This window comes from Phodopus roborovskii, unplaced genomic scaffold (assembly GCF_943737965.1).
Source record: "Phodopus roborovskii unplaced genomic scaffold, PHOROB, whole genome shotgun sequence".
Classification (NCBI taxonomy): Eukaryota; Metazoa; Chordata; class Mammalia; order Rodentia; family Cricetidae; genus Phodopus; species Phodopus roborovskii.
In genome coordinates, this window is record NW_026126407.1 from 35,348,362 (window position 1) to 35,371,661 (window position 23,300).

General features: G+C 47.3%; 1 protein-coding gene across 2 annotated transcripts in view; it reads right to left on the bottom strand.

Moving 5' to 3' along the window:
* Positions 1–5,183: 5,183 nt before the first annotated feature.
* Ccnjl (cyclin J like) overlaps positions 5,184–23,300 on the bottom strand; it is a 54,491-nt gene continuing 36,374 nt past the window's right edge. For both annotated transcript variants that reach the window (XM_051180917.1, XM_051180919.1), the window contains exons 4-6: positions 12,453–12,755; positions 9,450–9,609; positions 5,184–7,603 (exon numbers count right to left, since the gene is read on the bottom strand). In XM_051180917.1, the coding sequence (XP_051036874.1) occupies positions 7,183–7,603; positions 9,450–9,609; positions 12,453–12,755 (884 nt within the window). In that variant the 3' untranslated portion in view covers positions 5,184–7,182. The remainder of the gene's footprint in view (positions 7,604–9,449; positions 9,610–12,452; positions 12,756–23,300) is intronic.

Genomic DNA, 23,300 nt, shown 5'->3' on the forward strand with positions numbered 1-23,300 from the left:
GCCACCAGGCTGGGCTCCGAGGGGCTACAACCCACCAATAAAAGTGCTCCATGAACTGCCAGTGATGGTTCCAGAGTGTCTTTGCTTCTGTTTATTGGTGTCTTAGGGCAGCCCTTTCCTGAACGGGAGTAAGAGAGCATCCGAGGATGGCTGCACCAGTCAAATATTGGCCCTAAGATGCCTATGGCTTCTACCATAGCACAGGGGGGCATGGATGTTAGATCTGGAGTACAATGCTCCTGGTCCTTGGGAGTGGCCACAGATGCAACATGGTGGCACATTTCTGCAGGCACTTTGTACCATCTGCCACCGTGTTGCTTGCAGACTCCTTGAAAGGCACAGTTCGGGGCTGGAGATGGCACAGCGGATAAGAGTGTTTGGCAGACATGAGGACTTGAATTCAAGTCTTTAGCACCAGGGTAAAAAGCCAGGCATGGCTGTGCTTATACCTATGACCCCAGCTATGTGTGGAGGAGAGACTGGAGAATCTTTGGAACTTCATGGCCTCTGGCTTACCTCCAGGTTCAGTGAGCGATCCTGGCTCAAGGAAGCAAGACAATGATGGAGCACAACACCCATATCTTCCCGTGGCTGCCATTCGTGTACACAAATACCATACACATATCTAACACACAGATAAACACATAAATGCAAGGGCACTGTTGTGCATGCGTAACTATCCCCTGAGCCAAGCAACTGCAATCTTGGGGAGTTCAGCCATGTCCACTTGGAAAGGGACTATCCCAGCTGGGCTTGTTGACTGTTTACAGCCCCTCATGGAGGGAGTTTGGGAGGGCCACAGGCCCCTTGGAACACAGCCTATTCCTACTGCCTATTGCAGTGGGAGGGCCTAGGGGCTCTAGGTCCTAGAAGACTTGGGAAAGGAAGTTCCATCTTTGAGGCTGTGGGGAAGCTTTTATCTCTGCTGGGTAAGGCTTTCCAGGTATTGCCTTTTAGGGAAGGAACACCCACACCCCTATATACCTGTGTCATAAAAAATTTTCTTGGGTGAAAAGGGCTTGGGATCAGCAAGTGGAAAAATTCCAAAACTTTGGCTTAGGGCACCAGTGTTACACCAAGTAGGAAAGTCACACCAAGGGCATGTTAGGTGTGTTAAAGCAAATACAGGAGTAATGAGAATGGCCAAGGCTACTGCAGAGTTCTATTTGCAGCATAAGCCAAGACCTCAAACAGGCTCAACTGTAGAATATGGCCATTAGTAGTTGGTTCATCCTTTGTCATGGGGTGGAGCTGGTGGTGGGGTTTGTCCTCTACATCCAGTATGTTCAGCAGCACCCCTAATCTCTACCCACTGGGTACCAAGAGCAGACACCCTCGATTACAGGAACAAATTGTACTTCTTGATAATTACTAAATGTCCTCTTGGTTCCCAATGTGACCCTGGCTGCCATTTGCTGGTACGATGGGCAAGGAACCCATCTCACAGGGATGAAGTGTGAACAGTCTACATGAGGGAAGTCAAACAGCTTTGTAGTCAGGGACCAGGCATTTATAGTATGAACCTAGAAGGAAGTGGTTCTCTTTGGAAAAGGAGTCTGGCTGTCTCCACCCTTCACACAGCTCAGCTCAGTCAAAGAACTACTGTATAGAAGCAAGGTAGGTTTTATGGTTTGTTTCTTGACATCTCCACTCACCAGCCTCCTGGGAACTAGGATTAAAGGATTGTACTACCTAGTACAACAGAAGCTGAACACTCTCAGGGTCCAGATGTGGATTCTCCTCCAAGTATAGGAGCCAGGCCTTGCACATTTAATCTTTCCTTGTATCTTTGAAGAATTCTCACATCTGTATCATGAGGAAGCCAACTAAACATGCTAATTCTGGGGCCCATCCCAGTTAGAGAAGACTCCAGACCACTTTGCAGCTTGCTCAGGTTTCAACTACTGTGTTTATCCAGACAACAACCCTGGGAGAGCCTTGAAGACCTTCTCTGTGCTTTGTGGTGGTTGCTTTTATTAATAGACAGGGTCATACCAAGTAGCCCTGGCACCCATTATGTAGATGAGGTCAGCATCAAACCCAGAGATAAATCTGTCTTCTGGGATTAAACGTGTGTGTGTGTGTGTGTGTGTGTGTGTGTGTGTGAGAGAGAGAGAGAGAGAGAGAGAGAGAGAGAGAGAGAGAGAGAGAGAGAGAGAGAGAGAGAGAGAGACACCATACTTGGCCATCTCCACCTTTTAACCTTTTCTAGTCATGATCTGGTATGACAACAAAGTCTTAAATAGAAATCCATGTCTGAAAGAAATCAGTGTGATGCTCTGGTTGAATGGGCTGTGATTTTGAGCCTCAGTGTTGCCCAGAGCTCACACCAGGGCAAAAGATCAATGGTCTCCATGGTAACAGATGAGGAGTAAAGCCACAGGAAAGAATGTGCCCACAGTGAATCCACTGCTCTTGGTAAACTCAGTTTACTTATCTGAATCACTCAAACCTAGAGCCCACTGCCTCAGTGTCTCTTGTGTACAGGGGCTCGAGTGTTCCAGTTCTTCACCAACAGACATGGTCCCTACATGTCCTTCACAGTCCTGTCTTTATCTTCATGTCTTAAAATTGTCACCCAGCAAGGCATTTGTGCTGGGTGAATACTCCTTAACCCCACATGATGGTTTTCCTGCAGGACAGAGCAGAGGGGACAAGAAGAGTAGATTGTGACATTCTCCACCACAGTGGAGGCTGTAGTCCATAGTTGTAGCACACACATTGTGGTTTTAAATTAGGGTCTTACAGTGTAGTTTAGGCTGGCCCTCAAAGCCACGAGCCTCCTGCCTGAGCCCACAGAGTGCCAGGATTGCAGGCACAGGCCACAATGGCTGGCTTGTTTGTTGCATTTTTCCCCCTTAACTTTTTGTATATGATGTATATGTTCCTGTGAGTGTACCCATAACATTGCATAAGTGGAGGTCAGAGGGAACCTTCAGTATTGCTTGAGTCTAGGTCTCTTGTTATTTGTTGCTGCATATGCCAGGCCAGAACATCTGGAGAGTCTCATCTCTCCAACTCCCATCTTGCTGTGTAAGTGCTGGGATTGCAGACACATGCTGCTGTATCTGGCACATAAGGATGTGCATTCTGGAGACCTGCTCAGCTTTTCACCCTTGTATGACAAGCACCCTACCCACTTAGCCATCTCCTTGGACCCTTATTTTTTGTTTCTTCTTTCTCTGTCTTTTCCACCTTCTGTGTTGCTGGGGGCTACAACCAGATCTCTGTGCATACTATCCAAGTACTCTGCCACCCAGTATTTGACCCTGCCACCTGGCTACATTCCCAGCTCTTGGAAGGTGTCTTAGCCAGGCAGTGCCCTCCTGCATCTGTCTTTGCTACTTGGGAGACAAAGATGGGAAGGCCAGTTGAACCCAGGTTCTCAAGACCATCCTGGGCAAAATAGCATGCTGTTATTGCAAACATTATAATAAATAACATTTTGTCTTATGTGTGAGGAACTGTATAATAACCACCTCTTATTTGGAGACAACACCTTGATGTACATTATATTGTTAATCATGAGATTCCCAACAGGCAAGTGCTGTCACCTCACCCATTTTAGTAGGTAAGAAGATGGGTTGGGAGGGGATGGCCTATTTGTCTCCCAACAGCGACTAACCATAGTTAATTATGTGGGCTCACCCTACAAAACTATGGCTCTTAGTTATTTGATTAAAAAGACTACTCTAGGAGTTGCTGTTTTTTTTCCCCAGATGTTGACTTAAAGAACAGTAGGTAAGTGGGTCCCTCCCAATCAGATAAAGGTCTTAAGAGCAAAGATTAAAGTTTCTCAGAAAAGAAATTTTGCCTCCAGACAGCAATAAAGAAATTGCCCCAGTTCTGGTTTGCTGGCCCACCCTGCATAGCTTAGACTTCCCTTTCTGTATCTGCACCTTCAGCCTGCTGGCATGCACTCTAAACTTCTGGGATCGTCAGCTTTCATGGTTGTGTGAGTCAATTCCTTATAGCGAATCTATTATGGGTTTGCCTCTGGACAGTGATGGTTGATGCAGGAGTAGGGTTCAAAGGTCAAGCTTCACATACTCCTGTTGTGGAACATTATTTTAAGATGTGTTACTCTTGCTTATGCTGTGACACATTTGTTTTAATTATGCAAAGATGTGTTGCACTCTTTTATGTTAAGTTTGTTTAACTCTGCGAAGCTGTGTTACTTTGTCTAAAACACATGATGGGTCTAATAAAGAGCCAAACATTCAACAGCAAGGCAGGAGAAAGGATAGACGGGGCTGGCAGGCACAGAGAATAAATAGAAGGAGAAAAAGAAAAAAGGGAGGGAGATCTAGAATCAAGAGAAAGAGGAGGACCCCAGGGGCCAGCCACCCAGCTACACAGCAAGCCAGAGAGTAAGAAAGAATGGTATGCAGAAATAGAGAAAGGTAAAAGCCCAGTGGCAAAAGGTAGATGGGATAATTTAAGTTAAGAAAACCGGGAAAGAAACAAGCCAAGTTAAGGCCAGGCATTTATAAGAAAGAATCAGTCTCCGTGTGTGTGATTTATTTGGGAGCTGTGTGACAGCTCCCCCACCCACCCACCCAAAAGAGTAAAGCGTAAAAGAAAACAAAACAAAACAAAAAAAAAAAAAAAAAAAAAAAAAAAAAAAAAAAAAAAACCAAGAACATACTTCTCTGCCTAGGGAAGCCCAGTTCCAGTTTAGAAGGAAGGGCTCAGGTCCAGAGCAGCTGTTCTTGCTGCTGATGGCTCCAGTGTTGTAAAATGTCCCTCACAGGCTCTCTTATTCGAACACTTGGTCCTTAGCTAGTAGCATTGTCTTGGGAGGTTGTGGAAACTTTTGGAGTTGGGACCAAGCTAGAGGAAGTAGATATCTAGGGACCCAGACTTGACATTGATAGTCCGGCTCTATTTCCTGTCCCACCTCTGGTCCTGATATATGGAGATGTGAGCAAGCAGCCTCATACTCCTGCCATGGCTGTCATAGCTGTTCTTGTTCACCATGGTTTCCCTGCCACAGTGGACTGAATTCTCAAACCAGGAGTTGAAATCAGTATTTTCTCCTTTACGTTGCTTTATTGAGTCATTATGTCTAACCCCCTTGATCTGTTTTACCCCTCATCTGCAGGAGACTCCCACAGACTAGAGAGAGGAGGGGAAGGGCCGGCCTGCAAAGAGACATACAGACAAAGAAGGATGAGACCAAGAACAGGTGAAGTGTTTATTGCAGGACACCTGGTCCTGGGAATCAGGGAGATGCTTCTTACAAACTCCAGTGGAGATGCTTCTTACAAGCCCCAATCCAGGGCAGACAGATATAATAAACTTGGACTCCAAACCAGCTGCACATAAATACAAAGAGGCTGGTATGGGGGGGGGAAGGGGAGCCAAAACACACAAAAAAATTAACAAACAAATGTGCAGGTTCCTATGCTAACTGACAAAATGGCAGCGCCTCATCTGCATCCAGCTCTTTCCTTTTACTGTTTCCGCGAGACATTCATCTGCTCAGAAAAGTCCTATCCCTGTTGAATCTGACTCAGCAGCGTGTGGCCGCCTTCCTGGCAGTCCCTGGCATGGTCTCTTGGTTTGGCAAATGAGTCAAAGAGAACCAAGATGGGAGACACGGAGTGAGGGCCTACATGGAGGCTGAAACAGAAGGGTCAGGAGTTCAAGGCCAGCCCAGCTATGTACTAAGTTTGAGGATAGCCTTAGCTACATTAGACCTGTCTCAAAATAAAAGGATCCTCCCCCACAAAAGAAAACTGAGATACAATCTTTTCAAAAATAAAACCAAAATTTCTTTCTGTGATCTTTTGCATCTTCCTCCCAGTCCTGATGGGTGAACAGCATGTCCCCTGACCAAACAACAAAAACAAAAGCAAAATCCACATCTCCACCATAAGAACATCCTAAGCACAGGCTATGAGTCAGAGTCAAAACATATTGCACATGGTGACAGTCTTCCTGAGCCCTCCCACTGCAGATACCCAGACACCGGCTTCTGTTCCAGCAATCCCTGGCCCATCAAGGCTGGTGTCATATAACATGTTCATCCCCCCCCACTTCTCAGATGTCCACAGCATTATTTCTCTTTACTATTGGTCAAACTCAAAGCTGGGGTGGGTTTAACCTTAGCACTACAAGCACGGAGGGAGGTGAGGACTGGATCAAACCTTTGTCTTCCTTTCAACAACATTCCCCCACCAGGGGGCAGTGATCCAAGTTCAACAGGTGAGCCCTAGCATCCCAAGGGTGGACTCTTCAGAGCTGAGAGCCTAGGAGGCGCTCTCCCCACTGCTGTCATCCACTACTAGCTTACACGTTGGGTTAATAAAAGACACAGCTTCAATGTGGGACAGACAGTGTGGCAATTCAAACTTTTTTTCTCCTACGGAATTTTCAAGTATCACAAAATCCCTGACACAGTATGTAAACAAGATGTTTCTGCAGGATAGAAAGCTAGATTGTTCCGGGAAGCAGCAGAATGTGAAATATCTAGAATGACAAAAAAGGTTTTGGGTTCAAAAACAAAGAGCAAGATAGCCACCGTATCTCATGGGGCCAGTGCTCAGGCATAAACACGGGCAGTAGGGCCCTTGGTGTGAAGCTAAGGAGAAAAATACACCCAGGCTGGATCTTTTGGGACACAGAGGTGCCAACTCACTCTTTCTTTCTTTCTTCCTTCCTTTCTTTCCTTCTTCCTTTCTTTCTCCTCCAGACAGGGTTTCTCAGTGTAGCCCTGGCTGTCCTGGAACTTGCTCTGTAGACCAGACTGACCTCGAACTCACAGAGATCCGCCTGTCTCTGACTCTGAGTGCTGGGATTAAAGGTGTGCACTGCTGCCCCTGGTTTTTCAGTGGCATCACTGTGAATAGTAGTCTTTGAAAAGCCCGGGTGTGCTACTGATCTCTATGCAGTTCTCAATGTCCAAGCCTCTTACCATTGGATCCCCCAGCTCAAGGCAATGGCCACAGAGCCATGTCTTTGTCCTCCAGGCACACATGGAAGAGGTTTCCTGGAGAGATGCTGTTGTGTGAGGTATGTCCCTGGATGTTTGGCTCTGGGTTGTTTGTTTTAAAGTACACAGACTCTCACTATTGAAGGGTAATAGGTTCTTTGCCTCACCTGGCTGAGCTCTTCCTCTTAGGTGTTCACCTCTTCAGTCTGGGTCTTCCAGGATTCTCCACGTGGTCCAGATATGGTCTAGCTGTCAAAACAACCTGTGGGGAACATGTGACCCCCACTGAAGAAGCTGCTTCCGTAGGTGGCAGTAAGACAGTGCCTGGGTTCAGCTGCAATGGCCATCTGCATGCTAAGGGATGCAGGGACTGGCACAGGACACATATCCAAGGGCTGGAGGGTTGGGTATGAGGTGTGGAGGGATGGACCAGTGTCTCCTGAGAGCAGGGTTCCTGAGCGGTGGGCCTGCAATGAGTCCCGATAAGCCAAGCACAAGTCTTGCGCTGGACTCTGGAACTGGGCTAGTGTTGGTGGCGGTTGGCTGAGCGTAGGGTAGGTAGGTGGTTGGAACAGCACTTGTGTGGGAGCTGGTGATGTGCCAGGCACCATGGCCAATGCCTGGCTCTTGACTGCAACGGCATCCTTGAGGACATTATCATATGCTCTGAAAGGAAAAGACTCAGGTGAGCCTTGGAGGGCAAAGGTCACCAGACATCTGCTTACCATCCTCGTTGAGTGGGACTGGAAGAACGGTGCACCATGCTGTACCAGTCTGTGATGGCAAGCTAGGACATAGCCTCACTTGCTCACCAACTACACTCTGGCCTCAGGTCTTAGCTTGGAGCTGCTCTGTCACACAACCCCTTTGATCCTGTGTAAGATCAGCCAGACTTGTCCCCAAACCCCTGTACCAACACATCCCAGCTGTTAAAACCTCAGAGGGTAATTTGTGCCCCATCTGCTTCTGTTCACTTCTGTATTCCAGCACTTGGCAGAGTACTAGCATGACTTTCTAGGTTCTTCTGGACCAATTCTGTCCCCAGTTGGATGAATCCTTAGCTTGTGGACACCAAGCAAAGGTTTGAAAACAGGAACACAATGGGTATTTTTTTTTGTTTGTTATTTCCCCCCCATCTCAAACAAACAAAACATTTTGAAAAGTAAAAACAATAGAGGCATCTGGAAGAAAGGAGCCTATGGAATCTACAATGTATTTCAGCAAGGATTTCCAAGGTGACAGCTGGCAATGACAAACAAGGCTGGCTTGGAGGCTGATACTGGAGTGGCCATCAGTTGTCACAACAGGCTGTGCTCTGAGAGTTTCTCCAGGCAGCCTTGGCTGTCCTAGAACTTACTCTGTAGACCAGGCTGGTCTTGAACTCAGAGATCTGTCTGCCACTGCCTCCCCGGTGCTGGCATTAAAGGCGTGCACCACCACCACCGCCACCGCCACCACCACCGCCACCACCACCAAGCTTGACTTGGGGATTTCCAAAAGCATACATGGCGTCGGGAGCAGGGCTAACGTTTCAGAGCAGGGTTCAGGCAGCACAGGAAGGCTGCTCCCATTGGGAAGCTGAGTGGTGGCTCTTTGGGGGCTCAAGGACTTCTGCTTCTGTCACCCAGACCCCTGATCGATCAGGCCAGCCTACAGAGGTTACTACTATCTGCTGGTGGAAGAGGGAGTTGACTGGAGGTAGCCACTTGAGGGCTCTTCTGTCCTGTGTGCCCTCCTGGCAGCCATTATAGACCTCTTTGGCTGCCAGTCTCTAGTTCACAGTGTTAGATCTAAGATAACCCTTGAAAGGAGGCCACTCTGGACTTGGCTGGCTAAGTGGTCAGCTTCACAGCTTGCCTGCGAAAAGGAACTCACAGCCATTCACAAAATCATACTGGGAATTAGATCAATACCCCACACAGCATGGAGTTCTGTTGGTAAGAACTCCTAGCTAGCTTGCCTAGCTAGCGTGCCTGCAGGCATTTGATCCCCAACACTAAACAGACTGGGTGTGGCAGCACACACACCTGTAATACCAGCACTCAGGAGCAAGGGGCAGGAAGATTGAAAGTTCAAGGATACCCCACTGGATACATAATGAGATTGAGGTTAGCCTTGGCTACACGACACCCTGTCTCAATAAAACGAAATGGTAGAATGAGTTCAGACACAGAGGAGCATGTGTCCCTAGCCCCACTCCGCTTTTCCCTCGCTCCCCTCTTAGAAACACAAATAGGCAACTCTCTATGCTCCTCCTCTTAGTTTTTTGAGACAGGATCTCACTCTTTATCCTAAGCTGACCTCCAGCTTTCCGTCCTTCTGCTTCAGTGTCCCAAGTGTTAGGATTACAGTTACATACCACCACACCCCACTTTCCATTGTCATGGGGCACCCGGCTCCTTTTACATGCAACACCTTATCTGGGGGAATCACCCTCCCTCGGCCATAGTGGGGACCAAAGGGCAAACAGAAGGTCAGGATTTCAGAAACAGCCAACAGGGAGAGGACTTACACCAGCAGGATTTCGATGCATGTACTGAGATGCTCCAGAGAGTAGCTTGAGACCCTCTGCAAGTCTCTAGTCCAGTAGGGAGATAGCTGAAGGCAGATCCTGGAGGCCCCAACACAGGCTGCGGCGACCACAGAAGGCTGGAATTTATAAAAGATATGATCTGCAAGAGAATTGCAGAGGCTGTAAGCATGGGAACACTTCTCCATGGAGTCTCCTGCTTGGTCTGCCCAATAGCAGACAAATGAGTCAATTCAAGGGCTAGGCAATGCTGGCTTTTTACAAATGGGGGAAGAGACTCATAGAGATCAGGTGCCATTGTTGGGTCTTAAGGGTTTTGGCATTCAGTTTCTGGCATCAGCCTAGAGGGACAATTTTTTAAAAAATGCTGTCTACAGCTCCCAGAAAGCTGCAAAGTTGCTTGCTAATGGGCTATGAACAGAACTACAAAGATCTTTATTTTTCTTTTGGTTATTATTGATAGACAGGTCCTGATTAAAGGCTATGTGTATAGCAACAATGTCTGGTCCTCAGCAGGCACTGAGAGTCAGATATAAAAGCAATGAATGGCTGCACAGGTTTGATATTCCTGACTTTGTCTAGGTTTAGGAAGTATTATTAAAAAATTTAAATCTAGGTTCCTATGAGAAAACTCCCCAGGTGAGTTGCTAGTCTCTATGTACTAGTGGCTTTTGTGTTAAGCTGCTATTTTGTCTATGTGTTATTCTATAACACTGGGGATATCCTTGTTACTGTGTTACTGTGTAGGCACTGAAGTGTCTGACATTCATGCATGTGGAGGTCAGGGGACAACTTGCTGGAGTTCTTTCCTTGTACCAGGTGGGATTGAGGGATCAAACAGCTCCATCTTCCCACCGAGCAGTCTCACCAGCCCCAGAAATTTTACATTCCATCAACACATCTGAAACTACGGTGAATGGATACAGTAGAATTCCCATACTCTTCATTGATGATATTCAGGGTCCAGTGCATTACTATCTGTTATCAATTGCTCATAACTTTCAATTACTAGAAGTTTTGCCTTTGGAAGTATCAATCACTTAGAGTGGTATAGTTAGAGCCATGGAGTCAGACTTCCAGCTTCAAATGCTATCAGTGGTCTTGGGGGAAGTGATTTCACTTCTTGAGTATACATTTCTTCATATATAAAATGAGAATAACTGAAATGACTTTGAGAGGGGTCGTTCTTTTTAGGCTTACTATTTCCGTGATGAAGCACCATGACCCTAAAGCAACTTGGGGATGAAAGGGTTTATTTGATTTATATAGCCTAACTCATAGTCTACTGAAGGAAGCCAAGACAGGAACCTAGAGGCAGGAGCTGATGCAGAGGCCACGGAGGAGTTCTGCTTACTGGCTTGCTCTGCATGGCTTGCTCAGCCTGCTTTCTTATAGAACCCAGGACCACCAGTCCAGGGATGGTACTACCCAAAATGGGCTGGGCCCTTCCTCACAGATCACTAATTAGGAAAATTCTCTACAGACTTGCCTATAGCCCCATCTTATGGAGGTGTTTTCTCAATTGAGGTGCCTTCCTCTCCGGTTGACTTTAGCTTCTGTCAAGGTGACATAAAACTAGCCAGCACAGAGTTACTGTGAAGTTCAAATAAGTTTTTGTACACAAAGGTCTGCAGGAAGGCACTTAGTAAGTGATCAACCAATGCTGGATAACCCAGAATCACCGACATCCCCGCTCTAGGTGTTTTCATTTTGTGGTGTGTCACTGAGCAGCGTCTCACCTGACAACTAGATTTAAGAATCTGATTTGGAGGGCTGCAGCAATGGCTCACCTTTAAGCAGTGTTTACTCTATATTCGTGGGGTAGGATCCCAACACCCACACAAGTTGTGCCTCCTGCCACTGCCTGCAACCCCAACTCTGATGAGGGCAGAGACAGGAAGAACACTATGGTTTGCTGGTCTCCAGCCTAATTGTGAGCAAGCCCTAGGTTCAAGGGAAGACCCTGCTTCAAGAGAATAGATAGAGTGACGGGCTTATTACTGTTTTTTGACTTCTCTGTGTATTCACACACACACACACAGAGTGTGTTCGGAAGATTACTGATTTTCTCCAAACAGGGTACCTTGTTTGTTTTCATGTGTGTGTGTGTGCACATATATTTTTAAGGCTTATTTATTTATTATACATACAATGTGTTGTTAGCATGTATGCCTACATGCCAGACCAGGGCACCAGGTCTCACTACAGATGGTTGTGAGCCACCATGTAGTTACTGGGAATTGACCTTGGGACCTCTGGAAGAGCAGCCAGTGCTCTTAACCTCTGAGCCACCTCTCCAGCCCCTGGGTGCACATATTTTCAGGTGTGCATGTGGATGCTAGATGTCAACCTCAGGTGCTATTCCTTGGGAGCTACCTACCTTGCACTTTGAGAGAGGATTTAACACTGGGACCTAAAGCTGGCCAGCAAGCACCTGAGATTCTCCTGTCTCTGCCTTCCCAGTTCTGGGATTACAGGTAATGTGTATATGTGTCACTCTGTCTGGCTTTCTATGTGGGCTCTGCATCTTGAACTCTAAACTCTCCAAGCTTTCACAGTGAGCATATTATCAACCGAGCTATCTTCCCAGCCCTCAAATAAGCCAAATTATGGCTAATGAAGATGTGAACATTGTTGCCTCCCCTCCCCCCACCCGTTTAATCTGTGTGATGACAGCTCTTTGGGAATGAGCTACTTGTGAGTTTGTGTGATTTAAACCACCTGAAAGGTTCCAGGTTCCCCTGAGAAAACTCTACAGGTGAGTTGCTAGTCTCTAGGTACTAGTGGCTTTTGTGTTAAGCTGCTATTTTGTTTATGCATTATTCTCTAACACTGGGGATATCCTTGCATTTCTTGGCAAAGTGGGAGTGATATGGGTGTGGGGCTCTAGGCAGGAAGGAGGGCCTTCTGGATGACAACCCCTCTTCAGCCACTTGATCTCAGCCCCTGCGCTCCTCCCTCACTTCACAGCGTCTGCGCCCTCACCTTGCAGGGTAACTTCCAGGAAGTAGTGGGCATACTCCTTGAGGCACTCTTTGGTCTTTCGGAGGCAGGTGGTGGGCCAGGTGTGGCAGTGGTGGTCCTTCTGGCTGATGGAAGCCAAGAGGTAGTAGTCCAGAAAGTGGGCAGGTGTGGGCAGGCAGAGGTCCCAGCTGAAAGCCTCCAGGAGCAGAAGTTCTGTGGTTAGAAGCTCCTTCTTGGTGAGGGAAAAGTTTTGGCTGCTCAGGATCCTCGTACTGTTTATCTGTTCCAGTTTGGGCACACGGTCTTCCCTGTCCTCAAATTTACCTGTGGGGAGGCAAAAGCAGAATTTACTAAAGGAAACTGAACCCGGGATAATAAATTCTCCCCTATGACATATCTGGATGGTGTTGACAAAGTGACAGGAAGTAACAGGTAGGAGGGACTGCCTAGGAACAAAAGGACACATTTGGACTGCAAATCTCCATGCCATCACTTCCTGCTATGTGATTATGATAAGACGGCTCAATCTATCTGTGGCCCCAACTGCAAGGGGAAGTGATGGCTTACGAGTCCACGAGAAAATGCATGGTAATGCTCAGACAGGTGCCTAGGACATTGAAGGCACTGGAGAGTGGTCACGAGTAGCTTTTAGGTTCTTGGGGCGAGGTTCTTGCACTCCCTGTCCAGCCCTCACCAAATCAGGCAGAGCCATAATGGCCTCAAGTCTGACCCCCATTCTTCCAGGTGCAGACGAGTCTGCCCACAGCTCTCCACTGTCCTCTACAGGCCTCAAATTCTAACCACAGTGGTTTTAGTTTGGGTTGCCTTGGACACAGGTTACTTAGAATTTGAGTTCAGAAAAGACCGGCAAATTGGGGAAGGAAAGAGGGAAAGGAAGAAAGCCCCAAAGGAATCATTAGGAGGTGCTGCTGAGGACAGCTGGAGTCTGACCATATACCAAGGGGTTCTGAGAAATGGTTAAAAATGCTGGCTTTAAAGCAGCCTTGCAGACTACAGCCAGGATTTCTGCATCTTCTTAGAATCCCCCATGACAGCGCCCCTTACCAGCACGAAGTAGTTTGGAAAGAACGACGCCCAAATTCCCAAATATTGTCTATAAATGTTTGTTTTCATTTAAATGGACTTGGATATATATATAATGCTGGCTTTAGGCCTTGGGTTCTAACTCAATAGCCAGAAACAGAGGGGCTTCTCCTGCACTGACAGTCGAGACCAGAAACGTCATTGGTCCACTTTGTGAGGCTATGCAGGCTGGAAACCTCCAGATTCAGCAGCACTCCTTTCTGGGGATACCACTCCACACCTGGCAGTGGACCTCATTGCTGGCAATTCTTTGAAAACACTATGTCTCCTGACCTTTTCTGAACAGCTCTGTAGCCTGGAATAAATACCCATCTTCGTTCTCTCTTCACTCGGCCAAGCTTGGTGTCCTTCACCTTCCTTGTAGGTTATTGCCTTCCCCAACTGAGCGCCTTGAGGATCAGCCTTGTCCTGCTCTCTGATCTCTGAGTGACAGCATAGGGTGCAGAACAGCTGCTAAGCAAATGTGTTGGGAAGGGCACAAATACCTTTGCACACCTGCTCATGGCTGTGGCAATTGATTCTCTGACCCACTTAGTCACTAGCTTCTCCATCTCTCTAGAAAGGAGTACCCATTCAAGGCTGCTCTGCAGACACACCCATATTAAAATGCAAGGGTGCCACTGCAAAGTGTAATGAAACTCTGGGCAGCCCTGGAGCCAGCAACAGCTCTTCAAGAGGGGAAAGATGGATGGACCTGAATTCAGGAGCAGAGAGGGTAAGTGTATATACCACAGGGAGGAAGCAGAGACCACTCTGGCCAAGTGCAATCTCCTCCCAGAGTGCAGTGTGTGGCTGCAATGGTGATGCCTGCAGAATGTGCACCCCCATGGAGAGTTGGAGCAGGTAAGTGCAAGGGCAAACTGTCCGGGGGGAGGGGGGAGGAGGAGCTTCTTCTATAGCTGCAATCTAGGCCACCCTGGTTTCTACAGCTTCATATCTAGGCCTTCTTCCTCATCAGCCGGATGTGGTCCCATGGACCCATGACCCTCCACTGGGGAGTGCTCTTTAATGCTCTCACACATCCTGTGTCCTTCAAAGCTTAGTTGAAAGGCCATGTTAATACGAATCACCACCAACCAATTCTAAGACCTCCTGTAGGTAGACAAATGAATGGACTGGTGGTTCTTTGTGGCCATTGGAATTTAATACTGTTTGTGCTTTCTCTGGGGGAGTTTGTAGTCCCCATTTTTCTCCAATGACCATATATTATTTAACTTTTTAAGTTTTTAAATTTTCCTTTTAAGAATATTTTTATTTGTTTAGTTTTGAGACGGTATTTTTATGTAGTTGTAGCTGGCCTCGAACTTACAGAGATCCTGCCTTTGCCTGCCAAGTACTAGGATTAAAGGTGTGTACACAATCACACTCTGCTTTTTAGTAATTTTGATTGTGTGTGTGTGTGTGTGTGTGTGTGTGTGGTCTGTTTGTCTGTCTCTGTCTGAGTATAGGTATGAGAAGATGGTGCTCTCAGGATCCAAAGGGTATTGATTCCCTGGAGCTGCAGTTAAAGGTTGTTATGGGTTCTGGGAACCAGTCCTCTGCAAGAACATCTCATGTTCTTAACCACTGAACCACCTTTCCAGCCCCTGACCCCTTTTAAAGATAAGTCTATTCTGTAACTACAAGAGTGTAACAGGCAAGATTGTATATTTTGAATAATCATTTAAAAGGCAGACCCCCCCCCCCAACCAATTACCTAGCTTTCCCTGAACCTTATACAGAACTGAGCTAATGCTAGTGATTGAGTTCTGGTCCTCTCACATGCAAGGGAAGTACTCTAGCACCGAGCCACACCCTCATCCCCATGAGGTTTTATTTTTGGGGGTGGGGGAGCAGGGGAAAGCATAAAGTGGCAGAGTTCCTAGCCCAGGCAGAATTGTTACTGTGCTGAGGGTGGCCCTGAGACCCTGGAGCAGCATTGCTGGCAGCCAGCCATCTATCTGGAGGCACCAGCTGATGTGTTCAATCAGATTAGTTTCCTCTGCTCCTCCCTGCTTTTCAAACCTTTCAGAACCTTACCACCAGGCCTGGGGGATTAGCCCCCAAAGGAGGGGGTCATGGCTTACTGAGAAGGGATCTCACTTCCCTGGCTCCCTCTACTCCTCATACAAGCCAGGGAGGCCTCTGGGGGACTCTCCACACTGCAGGTTACAGCCAGGCAGGGCTGGGCCTGCATCCTCAATGAGTTTGCTCTGATGCTAGCTAGCGGCATGAAGCCCTCCATCCAGACTGTTCTTTTGTTTATGACTCGGAATACCCTACCCCCCCCCCCACCCCCGTGGAATGAGAATGATCTGAGGACTGGAAAGTGCTTCACCAGTGCCCAGCACACTGTGCCTCACCATGTGGGTCCTCAAAGGAACCCCAAGTATCCCTAGGGCTAAAAAAAAAAAAAAAAAAAAAAAAAAAAAAAAAGTGAGTGTTTTTATCCCCAGAAGAGGCTTCATAGTCCCTGGCTCCTTTTTGTTGGCCACAATGACTTCAGCACACACATTGTTTCCCAGCACATACACACTTAGCAGTCAGGAATGGCTTTGGGTTTCCTAGCAGTACACATGCCCAGCAGACATTTCCTCCCCTCCTCCCACAGTCTTAAGTGGTCTAGCCCTTTGTCCCCACTGCTGCCACCACCAAGCACCATTATGCACTTAGTGGCTTCCTCCTTATGAGCAAGATGCACAGAAGACAGTTGTCTGCAATGCTGCTTCCAGAGAGATGCTGGGACACATCATCCACTCCCTCTCTGTGGGAGTCAAAGGCCAGGCTCTCTCCAACTTCCTTGGTACACTTTTGATTTTCAAAACTTCCTAATCTCTAGAAAGGAGAGAACAAGGAACACACCCAACCCTTTACCCACATCCCCAGCTGCAGACAGTTGGTTCATACTTATTCTGCTTCTGTGTGTTGTATATAAAATACAGGCTTTGTAGGTTATAGATGGGATATGCCACTACCCCCAGCACCACAACATCTCCTCCTGAGGACATTTCCCTACAAATGGCAAGATGTTAATAACAGTAATACATCAGCACTAATGCAATAACTTATCTTTTTTTTTTGAGACAAGGCCTCATGTAGCCCAGGTTAGCCTCAAATTCACTGTGTCATTGAGGCTGTCCCTGAACTCTGGTCCTCTTACTTTACCTCTCAAATGGTGAGATTACAAACCTGCATGCAATAGTATTCTAACGTTCAGTCCATATTTGACTTGATCCAGGGGTTCTGAACACATTTACTCTTTGCCTTCGTTTTGGATCCCAGAGCCAAACTAAGTTCACACAGAGTCTAAAATCTTTCCAGTCTTATTTCTTAGTGTTTTGAGAACACAGAGTCCAGCTATATTTTGAAATGTTCCCCATTCTTGATTGGCTGGATTGTTTCCTTGTGGTTAGACTAATTTTGAACAGTGTGCAAGAAAGCACAGAGGTACCAAGTCCTCCTTGCTGAGTCATCTGGGATTTACAGATACAGCCAATGTATTCCAGCAACATAAGGGCCAACTTGTATTGCTTGGCTAAGGTGGGGACATGGGTTCTCTCTGTTCCGAAGAGATGTTCCGTCCCCACCCTCCCTGCCACTGCCCTGAGATTCACATGTAACCTGTGAAGCCAAAGTGATACCTCTAGATGCAATGTCCTGTTTCCCAATAACTTTGTCTCAATGGCTTGTTATCATAGGTGATAACTTTCTTAAGTAAATTATGGCTCCAGAGCTGAAAAGGCTAGTTTACAGATATTGTCATTGCATATACATTTTTCTTTTAAATTTTTTACTTGTCTTAACTTTAATAGATAAGAGCCCTCTTGACACTGTTCTGAGATTAAAAACAACCACAGACTTATAGAAGGGTTCACAGTGGCTCCCAGAGGTCAGGCATGTAAGCAAAATACCTTGTATGTCCCATTTTCACACCCAGCTGAGTGGCAACCCCAAGATTGATGTACAAAGAGCTGGGGTATTCATGGCAGGTCACACTAGTGGACTAAATGGCCAACCAATGACAAGAATTCCACCCTACCCCCCACCCCCCAAAAAAAGCATTTTTTTTCTAAGATAGGGTCTCTTAAACTCTACTAGCCTGAAGCTCACTATGTATCTCAGGTCTGATGCTCTTGGCAATTCTTCTGCCTCGGCTTCCCAAGTGTGGGGATTACAAATGTGGGCCACTACAACTTTGTTGGCTTAAACTCATTTAAAAACATTTATTTTGTACATATAAATGTGTAGTCTGTATGTGTGTACATGTGTCACATGCATGCCTGGTGCCCTTGCAGGTCAGGAGAGAGTATTGGATTCCCTGGAACTGGAATTGTAGATAATTGTGAGCCCCCATGTGGGTGCTGGGAACTAAACCCAGGTCCTCTGCAAGAGCAACAGGTACTCTTAAGGAGCCATCCTTCCAGCTCCATTGGCTTAGACCCTGAATATTGTAGGCTACAGTGATAAAACATTGATTCTGCTTCAGGCTAGCTTGGCTTTCCTTCCCTCCCTCCTCCCCTGGGGGGGGCTGGTGTGAGACAGGATCTTTACAACATAGACCAAGCCTTAAGCTCTTGACAGTTACCAGGCACCAGCATCCCCCAATCTTGTGCTTACCAGGTGGGGGGGGATCTCTCTCTTAAACCCTTTCTTCTTTCTTGTGAGTGTTCAAATGAGTGCACACCTGTTGTGGGATATTTGTATACTGTGTGAAGGTGTATTGCAGTGATTGGTGTAATAAAAAACTGAACAGCCAATAGCTAGGCAGGAGGAATAGGTGCGATTTCCAGGGAGAGAAAGGAAGAGAAGGAATCTAGGTGGGCTGGAGATGCCCAGGGCACATAGAAGTCTCTCAAAAGAGGCAGAGACACTATGGAGGCACAGGACTAATTGGACACATAGAATGGGAGAGAGATAAAAGCCACATGGTAGAACATAGATGAATATAAGTGGGTTAATTTAAGTTATAAGAGCTAGTGGGACAAGCCTAAGCTAAGGCTGAGCTTTCATCATTAATAATAAGTCTCTGTCATTATTCTGGAGCTTGATGGTGGGACAGAAAAAGACTGGGTACATACACAGGTGTAGAGGTTCAGGTAGGTATCAGGTGTCTACTTCTGTCGCTCCCTGTCTTATTTTTTCGAGTCAGGGTTTCTCACTGAACCTGGAACTTGCTTATTAGCCTGAGTGGCTGGCCTGAAGGCTTCAAGGATCTTCCTGTCTCTACCCACAACCCCCATGCCTCTGGGATCACAGCCTTGATTTTACTCCATTCAGTGGAGAAGTCTGAAAGCACCCCAGCCTTTCCTTTGAGAGAGAGAGAGAAAGAGAGAGAGAGAGAGGCAGACCGACAGACAGACAGACAGACAGACAGACAGACAGACAGTGGTTATAAACTAAAAACCACATAACAGGAAATTGACCATTTAAAAATGTACAGTTCGGTGACATTATGTACTTGACAATGGCTGTAACCATCAAGCACATTTCTCCTGAACCCAGCACCTTGCAAACCTGAAACTCTGTTCCTCATGAAACATTAGCTCCTGATTTCTGCCCACTTCAGTCCTGGCAACTGCCATTCTTTCTGTCTCTAAGAAAGGGGCTTCTTTGAAGATTGCCTGGTCTGTTCCTACTTACTTGTCCCGGCCACTGGGCCACAACACAGACCAGACAGGATTCGGGTGTGAATTAGAGCCAAGAGAAGCATCACTGCTAACTGTCATTTAATAAATAACACACCTCTTTACTCTGGAAAATGTATGATACAAGAACAAAAGAAAAAAGAAACAGGAAGAAGAGAACATGTTGTAATAACCCTTGTGAACACACTACTCAGCTCCAATAGTCATGATGCCTATCAACATTGTCTCTAAAAGAAAAGAAACTCTAAGTTTTGGATTATTTTACGTGTATGAATGTTTTACCTGCAGGTATATATGTGCACCATATGTGTGCCTGGTGTCCTCAGAGGTCAGAAGAGGACAATGGATCCCTTGGAATAGGAGTGTGGGTGTCTGTGAGTCACCATGTAGGTGCTGGGACCAAACCCAGGTCCTGGGCAAAATGGGACATCTTTCCAGCCCCCTAAAAATTCTTAAACAAAAACCCAAACATAGAATGAAGCACTGAGACATTTCAGTGATTAGCCTACCCTGCTGCCCAGGCTCTGGCACCGTCCTGTCTCAACTGTTCAGTCTACAGCCCTAGCATCCTTTTTTGTGGCTGGCAGGATGCCAGACTCACTCAAGGTACCTGCCCATCCGAGGCTCAGAGGAGGCCATGGTTTCTTGGCTAAAAAAAACCCTGGGTTTTAAAGCAGCAACAGCTGGCAGTCTTTTCCTCTAATGGCAGCGTGTCTGAGAAGAGAACCCCTCGTCATCAGGAGTGCTTTTCTCTCTTAAAAACAGTTCTCCCTTCATCTGAGAACAAGAACCACAGTTGGATCAGGAGTCGGGACTCTGTGGCCACCTGAGAATGGTAGCAGCTGGTTGCTTCCCTGTCTGTCCAGCATGGGGTTGATGAGGGCGACAGGGGAGCTGGGTCAGAGGGACAAAAAGCCACTCCACTCTCACCCTGGCTTGGCCTCATGCCCAAGCGGATCCTGACATCTTTCCAGGGAAATGTGGGAAACACCAGGTAGCAGAGGCAGGGGCCTCACATGGAAAGAGCACTTGTTGTTCTTGCAGGAGTGGGTTGGAAAGCCCGCTGCCAGGTTGTAGCCTTTGCCAGGGACGGTGAGGCCAGGGTCCCAGGAGTGGCAGCCCAAGCAGGGAGGGCTCTCAAGAAATCTTTGAGGTACCATTTTTTTTTTCTTCTCAAATTCTACCCTTCTCAGAGGAGAGATGTGGTCACCAGGAGAGCAACCCAGCCCGCTTTATTTACGGCACGGGGAACAGTGGCCAGAGGGAAGATCGTAAGAGGGCACTTGAGCAGTTGAGCTGATGCCTCACTGGGCAGGGGAGGGGGCTCAGAGGGCATCCCAGGGAACATAACAGACAAAGGAACCCCTGGCACATGGGAAGTACCCATCAGTGGTAGCAGCTGCTACTGTACTACTTACAGAATATGATATACTTTTTTTTTTTTTTTTTTTTTTTTGCACCAAACTGGCAACTTTGAGAGTCCTGTCATTGGGCACAGATGGACTGCTAGTTTGGTAGCTAACAGCAGAAGATATTTTCTTACAGCTTCTGAAAAGGGCTAGAAATCATCCCAACAAAAGGCACCTTCAGCACAAGTGGCTCTGGGTGCAGAGAGTGGGCACTACAACCCCTGCCTCCTTCCTCAGATATGGCACCTTGCACTCAGCCCATTGGTTACTACAATGCCCACATGGCAGAAGTGAGACAGGGCAATGATGGGTTTGACTCTTTCCCCAGATCCATGTCTCCTTAGGGATGGGGTTTCTCCTAGCTGTTAGAGCAAGAGACAGAGTCTGCCTGCCAAGCTGGGCGCTATGGGAGGTGGACACCTGGTTCTCAGCTGCATCCTAGCTGCTGTGCAGTAGGCAGCCCCCTCAACACACCTGGCTTTCCAGAATCCAAGCAGGATGAAGTCTGACTGCTTGCTGCATGAGGCAAGGCACACATCCTCTATGAAAAACACCAGAGCATAGTTTGTGGCCTAATGATAATACTCAACAGATAGCTTCGGTTTTCTTTCATAAATGCTTCCAAAGTCTAGAATTTTCTACACCACAAGCATGGACCTCATATACATAGTCCCAAGGCAACCACAGTTTCTGAGGGTAACCCTGTGGGTGCAGGCTTGCCATAGACATGGGCGAGGCCAGCTGCTGCCTCTTCCTGTCTAGCCACCTTGTACTCCACAAATAGTTTTCATCTTCAGTTTCCTTTATGCTAACGAGCAATTGAATTCCAGGGCCATTCTAGGGAAGACCGTGTGGTCAACAGGATTTAGCTTTTTCTATGAACAATAGAATTTAAGTCAAAAGTGTGACTCACTACCAAGATACTTTCTGGAGTGAACAAACCCTTCAGCCTACCTGAAAAACACACACAACCAACCCCCACTTTTTTTGGCCTTTTGTAGTTAAAGAAGGATGTTAGAAAGGGTCCTTCCTACTCTTCCCCAAGGGAGGCACAGCCAGGTGTCTTTCTAGGAACTAGGACACAGAGGGAACAATGTGGCTGGAAAGATCAGACAATAGCCCAGAAATCACCTGAGGGCATCGTCCTCATGAGAGAACACGGCAGGGTATAGCACAGAAGTCAGAACCACTGAAGATACCATGCAATGTCAGAGGCTCAGCTGGGTCACTTACTGGCATATACCGGGGCTGAAGATCAACCCTTGGGTGTATGCTCTCTGCTCTGTGGCATGGAAACGAGTCATGCACCTTTCTAAATCCTGCTATATGCAGAAGTAGCCCCACCCCAGTCACAGATACAAAGGCAATTAGGTTTCTGGATAGACCTAAATGAAAGGGACAGAGAAAGCCAGGGACACAGAGAGAGAAGGCTCTCTTTACATCAGTGTTGGGTGATCTCAGGAAAGAAAGGAAGCTGTGACAATCGTCGCGCTTGGGCACAAGGCAGCACACAATCCCACTGTTCCTATGGTCCTGCAGTAACTGGGTACATCTCTGGCCTGAGGTTAGGGATGCCCTGAAGGAAAAACTTTCATTATCAGTTGTCCTTGGGCTTTGGGCATATCTGGCATGAAGGTAGACTAGGGAGCACTGTCTGGCTGGGCTGCCTCCTCCCTTAGGAACAAAGAGAAAACTCCCTTCCTTTCCCCCATCTCTCTTAAAAGCAAAGCCACTCTGTCAATGGCTGTCCCCAGTGTATACATACAGCAGGCTGGATAAACAATGCATGAATGGATCTACGGAAGGACGGATGGGTGGGTGGAGGAATGAGAGCGAGCACATTTCCGATGGCCTGAATCAATTCCTGAGCCCATTTTGGGGACGAGCCTAAGGTGAGGCTGTGAGTGGCTGTTTTCTTCCAGAGGAAATTGTGGAAATGCCTCTCAGGGTTTGTGGTGGCATCAAGCCAGCTGGGTCACACACAGGCTTCCCTTCTCACTGCGGGGACGTCGTTGCCGCCTCAGGATGCAGAAATAGGAACGATGACTTCACAGAGTAGCTTCAGCCAATCCCTGGCTCCATTGTGTCCTACTTTATAAGTGACCCAAATAATTCCACTGACTGAAATCGAGGATTATGGGACAGGAGCCATTTGTCAAGTGCACCACTGGCACAGGGTGGGGTAAGTGTTTTGTATGGAAGAAGAGTTCCAGTGTGATGAAGTTCTTCTAGTAACTGCTGAGTAGTTGCTGTCCATTCCACTTGCAGGCACTGCCTCTGGACTATGTGTGATGGGGCTTCTGCTAACGAACAGCAAGCCTTCCTAGTTGCAGGGCCAAAGGTGCAGCCACCAGAGGTCCTAGATCCTTTGTTCCCATGTCTGCTGGCAGCAGAAAAAGGAACAAGAGGGGCAATCATGGCCACTGCTTGAGGTCATGAGTGGAGTCACTTCCAGACACTGGGATAGTCCTGAGGGCTGATGCAATCCTCCAGTCAGCGTGGGTCTGTGTCTTAGAAAGTAGAGGACTCGGGAGCTTGCACAACCTATCTGCTGACCTGGGTATTCTTGGTACTGCCAAGCACAGAAGCCATCGGGTTAAAGGCAAAGGCTACTGCTGTGGGCCAAGACTCACCAAGCCATTCCAAGTCATTTACCTGGTCCCCCTCTTTCTACTAACCTGCCTTCCTAGGCATGTCCTTTTTATACAAGTTTTCTATTTCTTGAGCCTTGG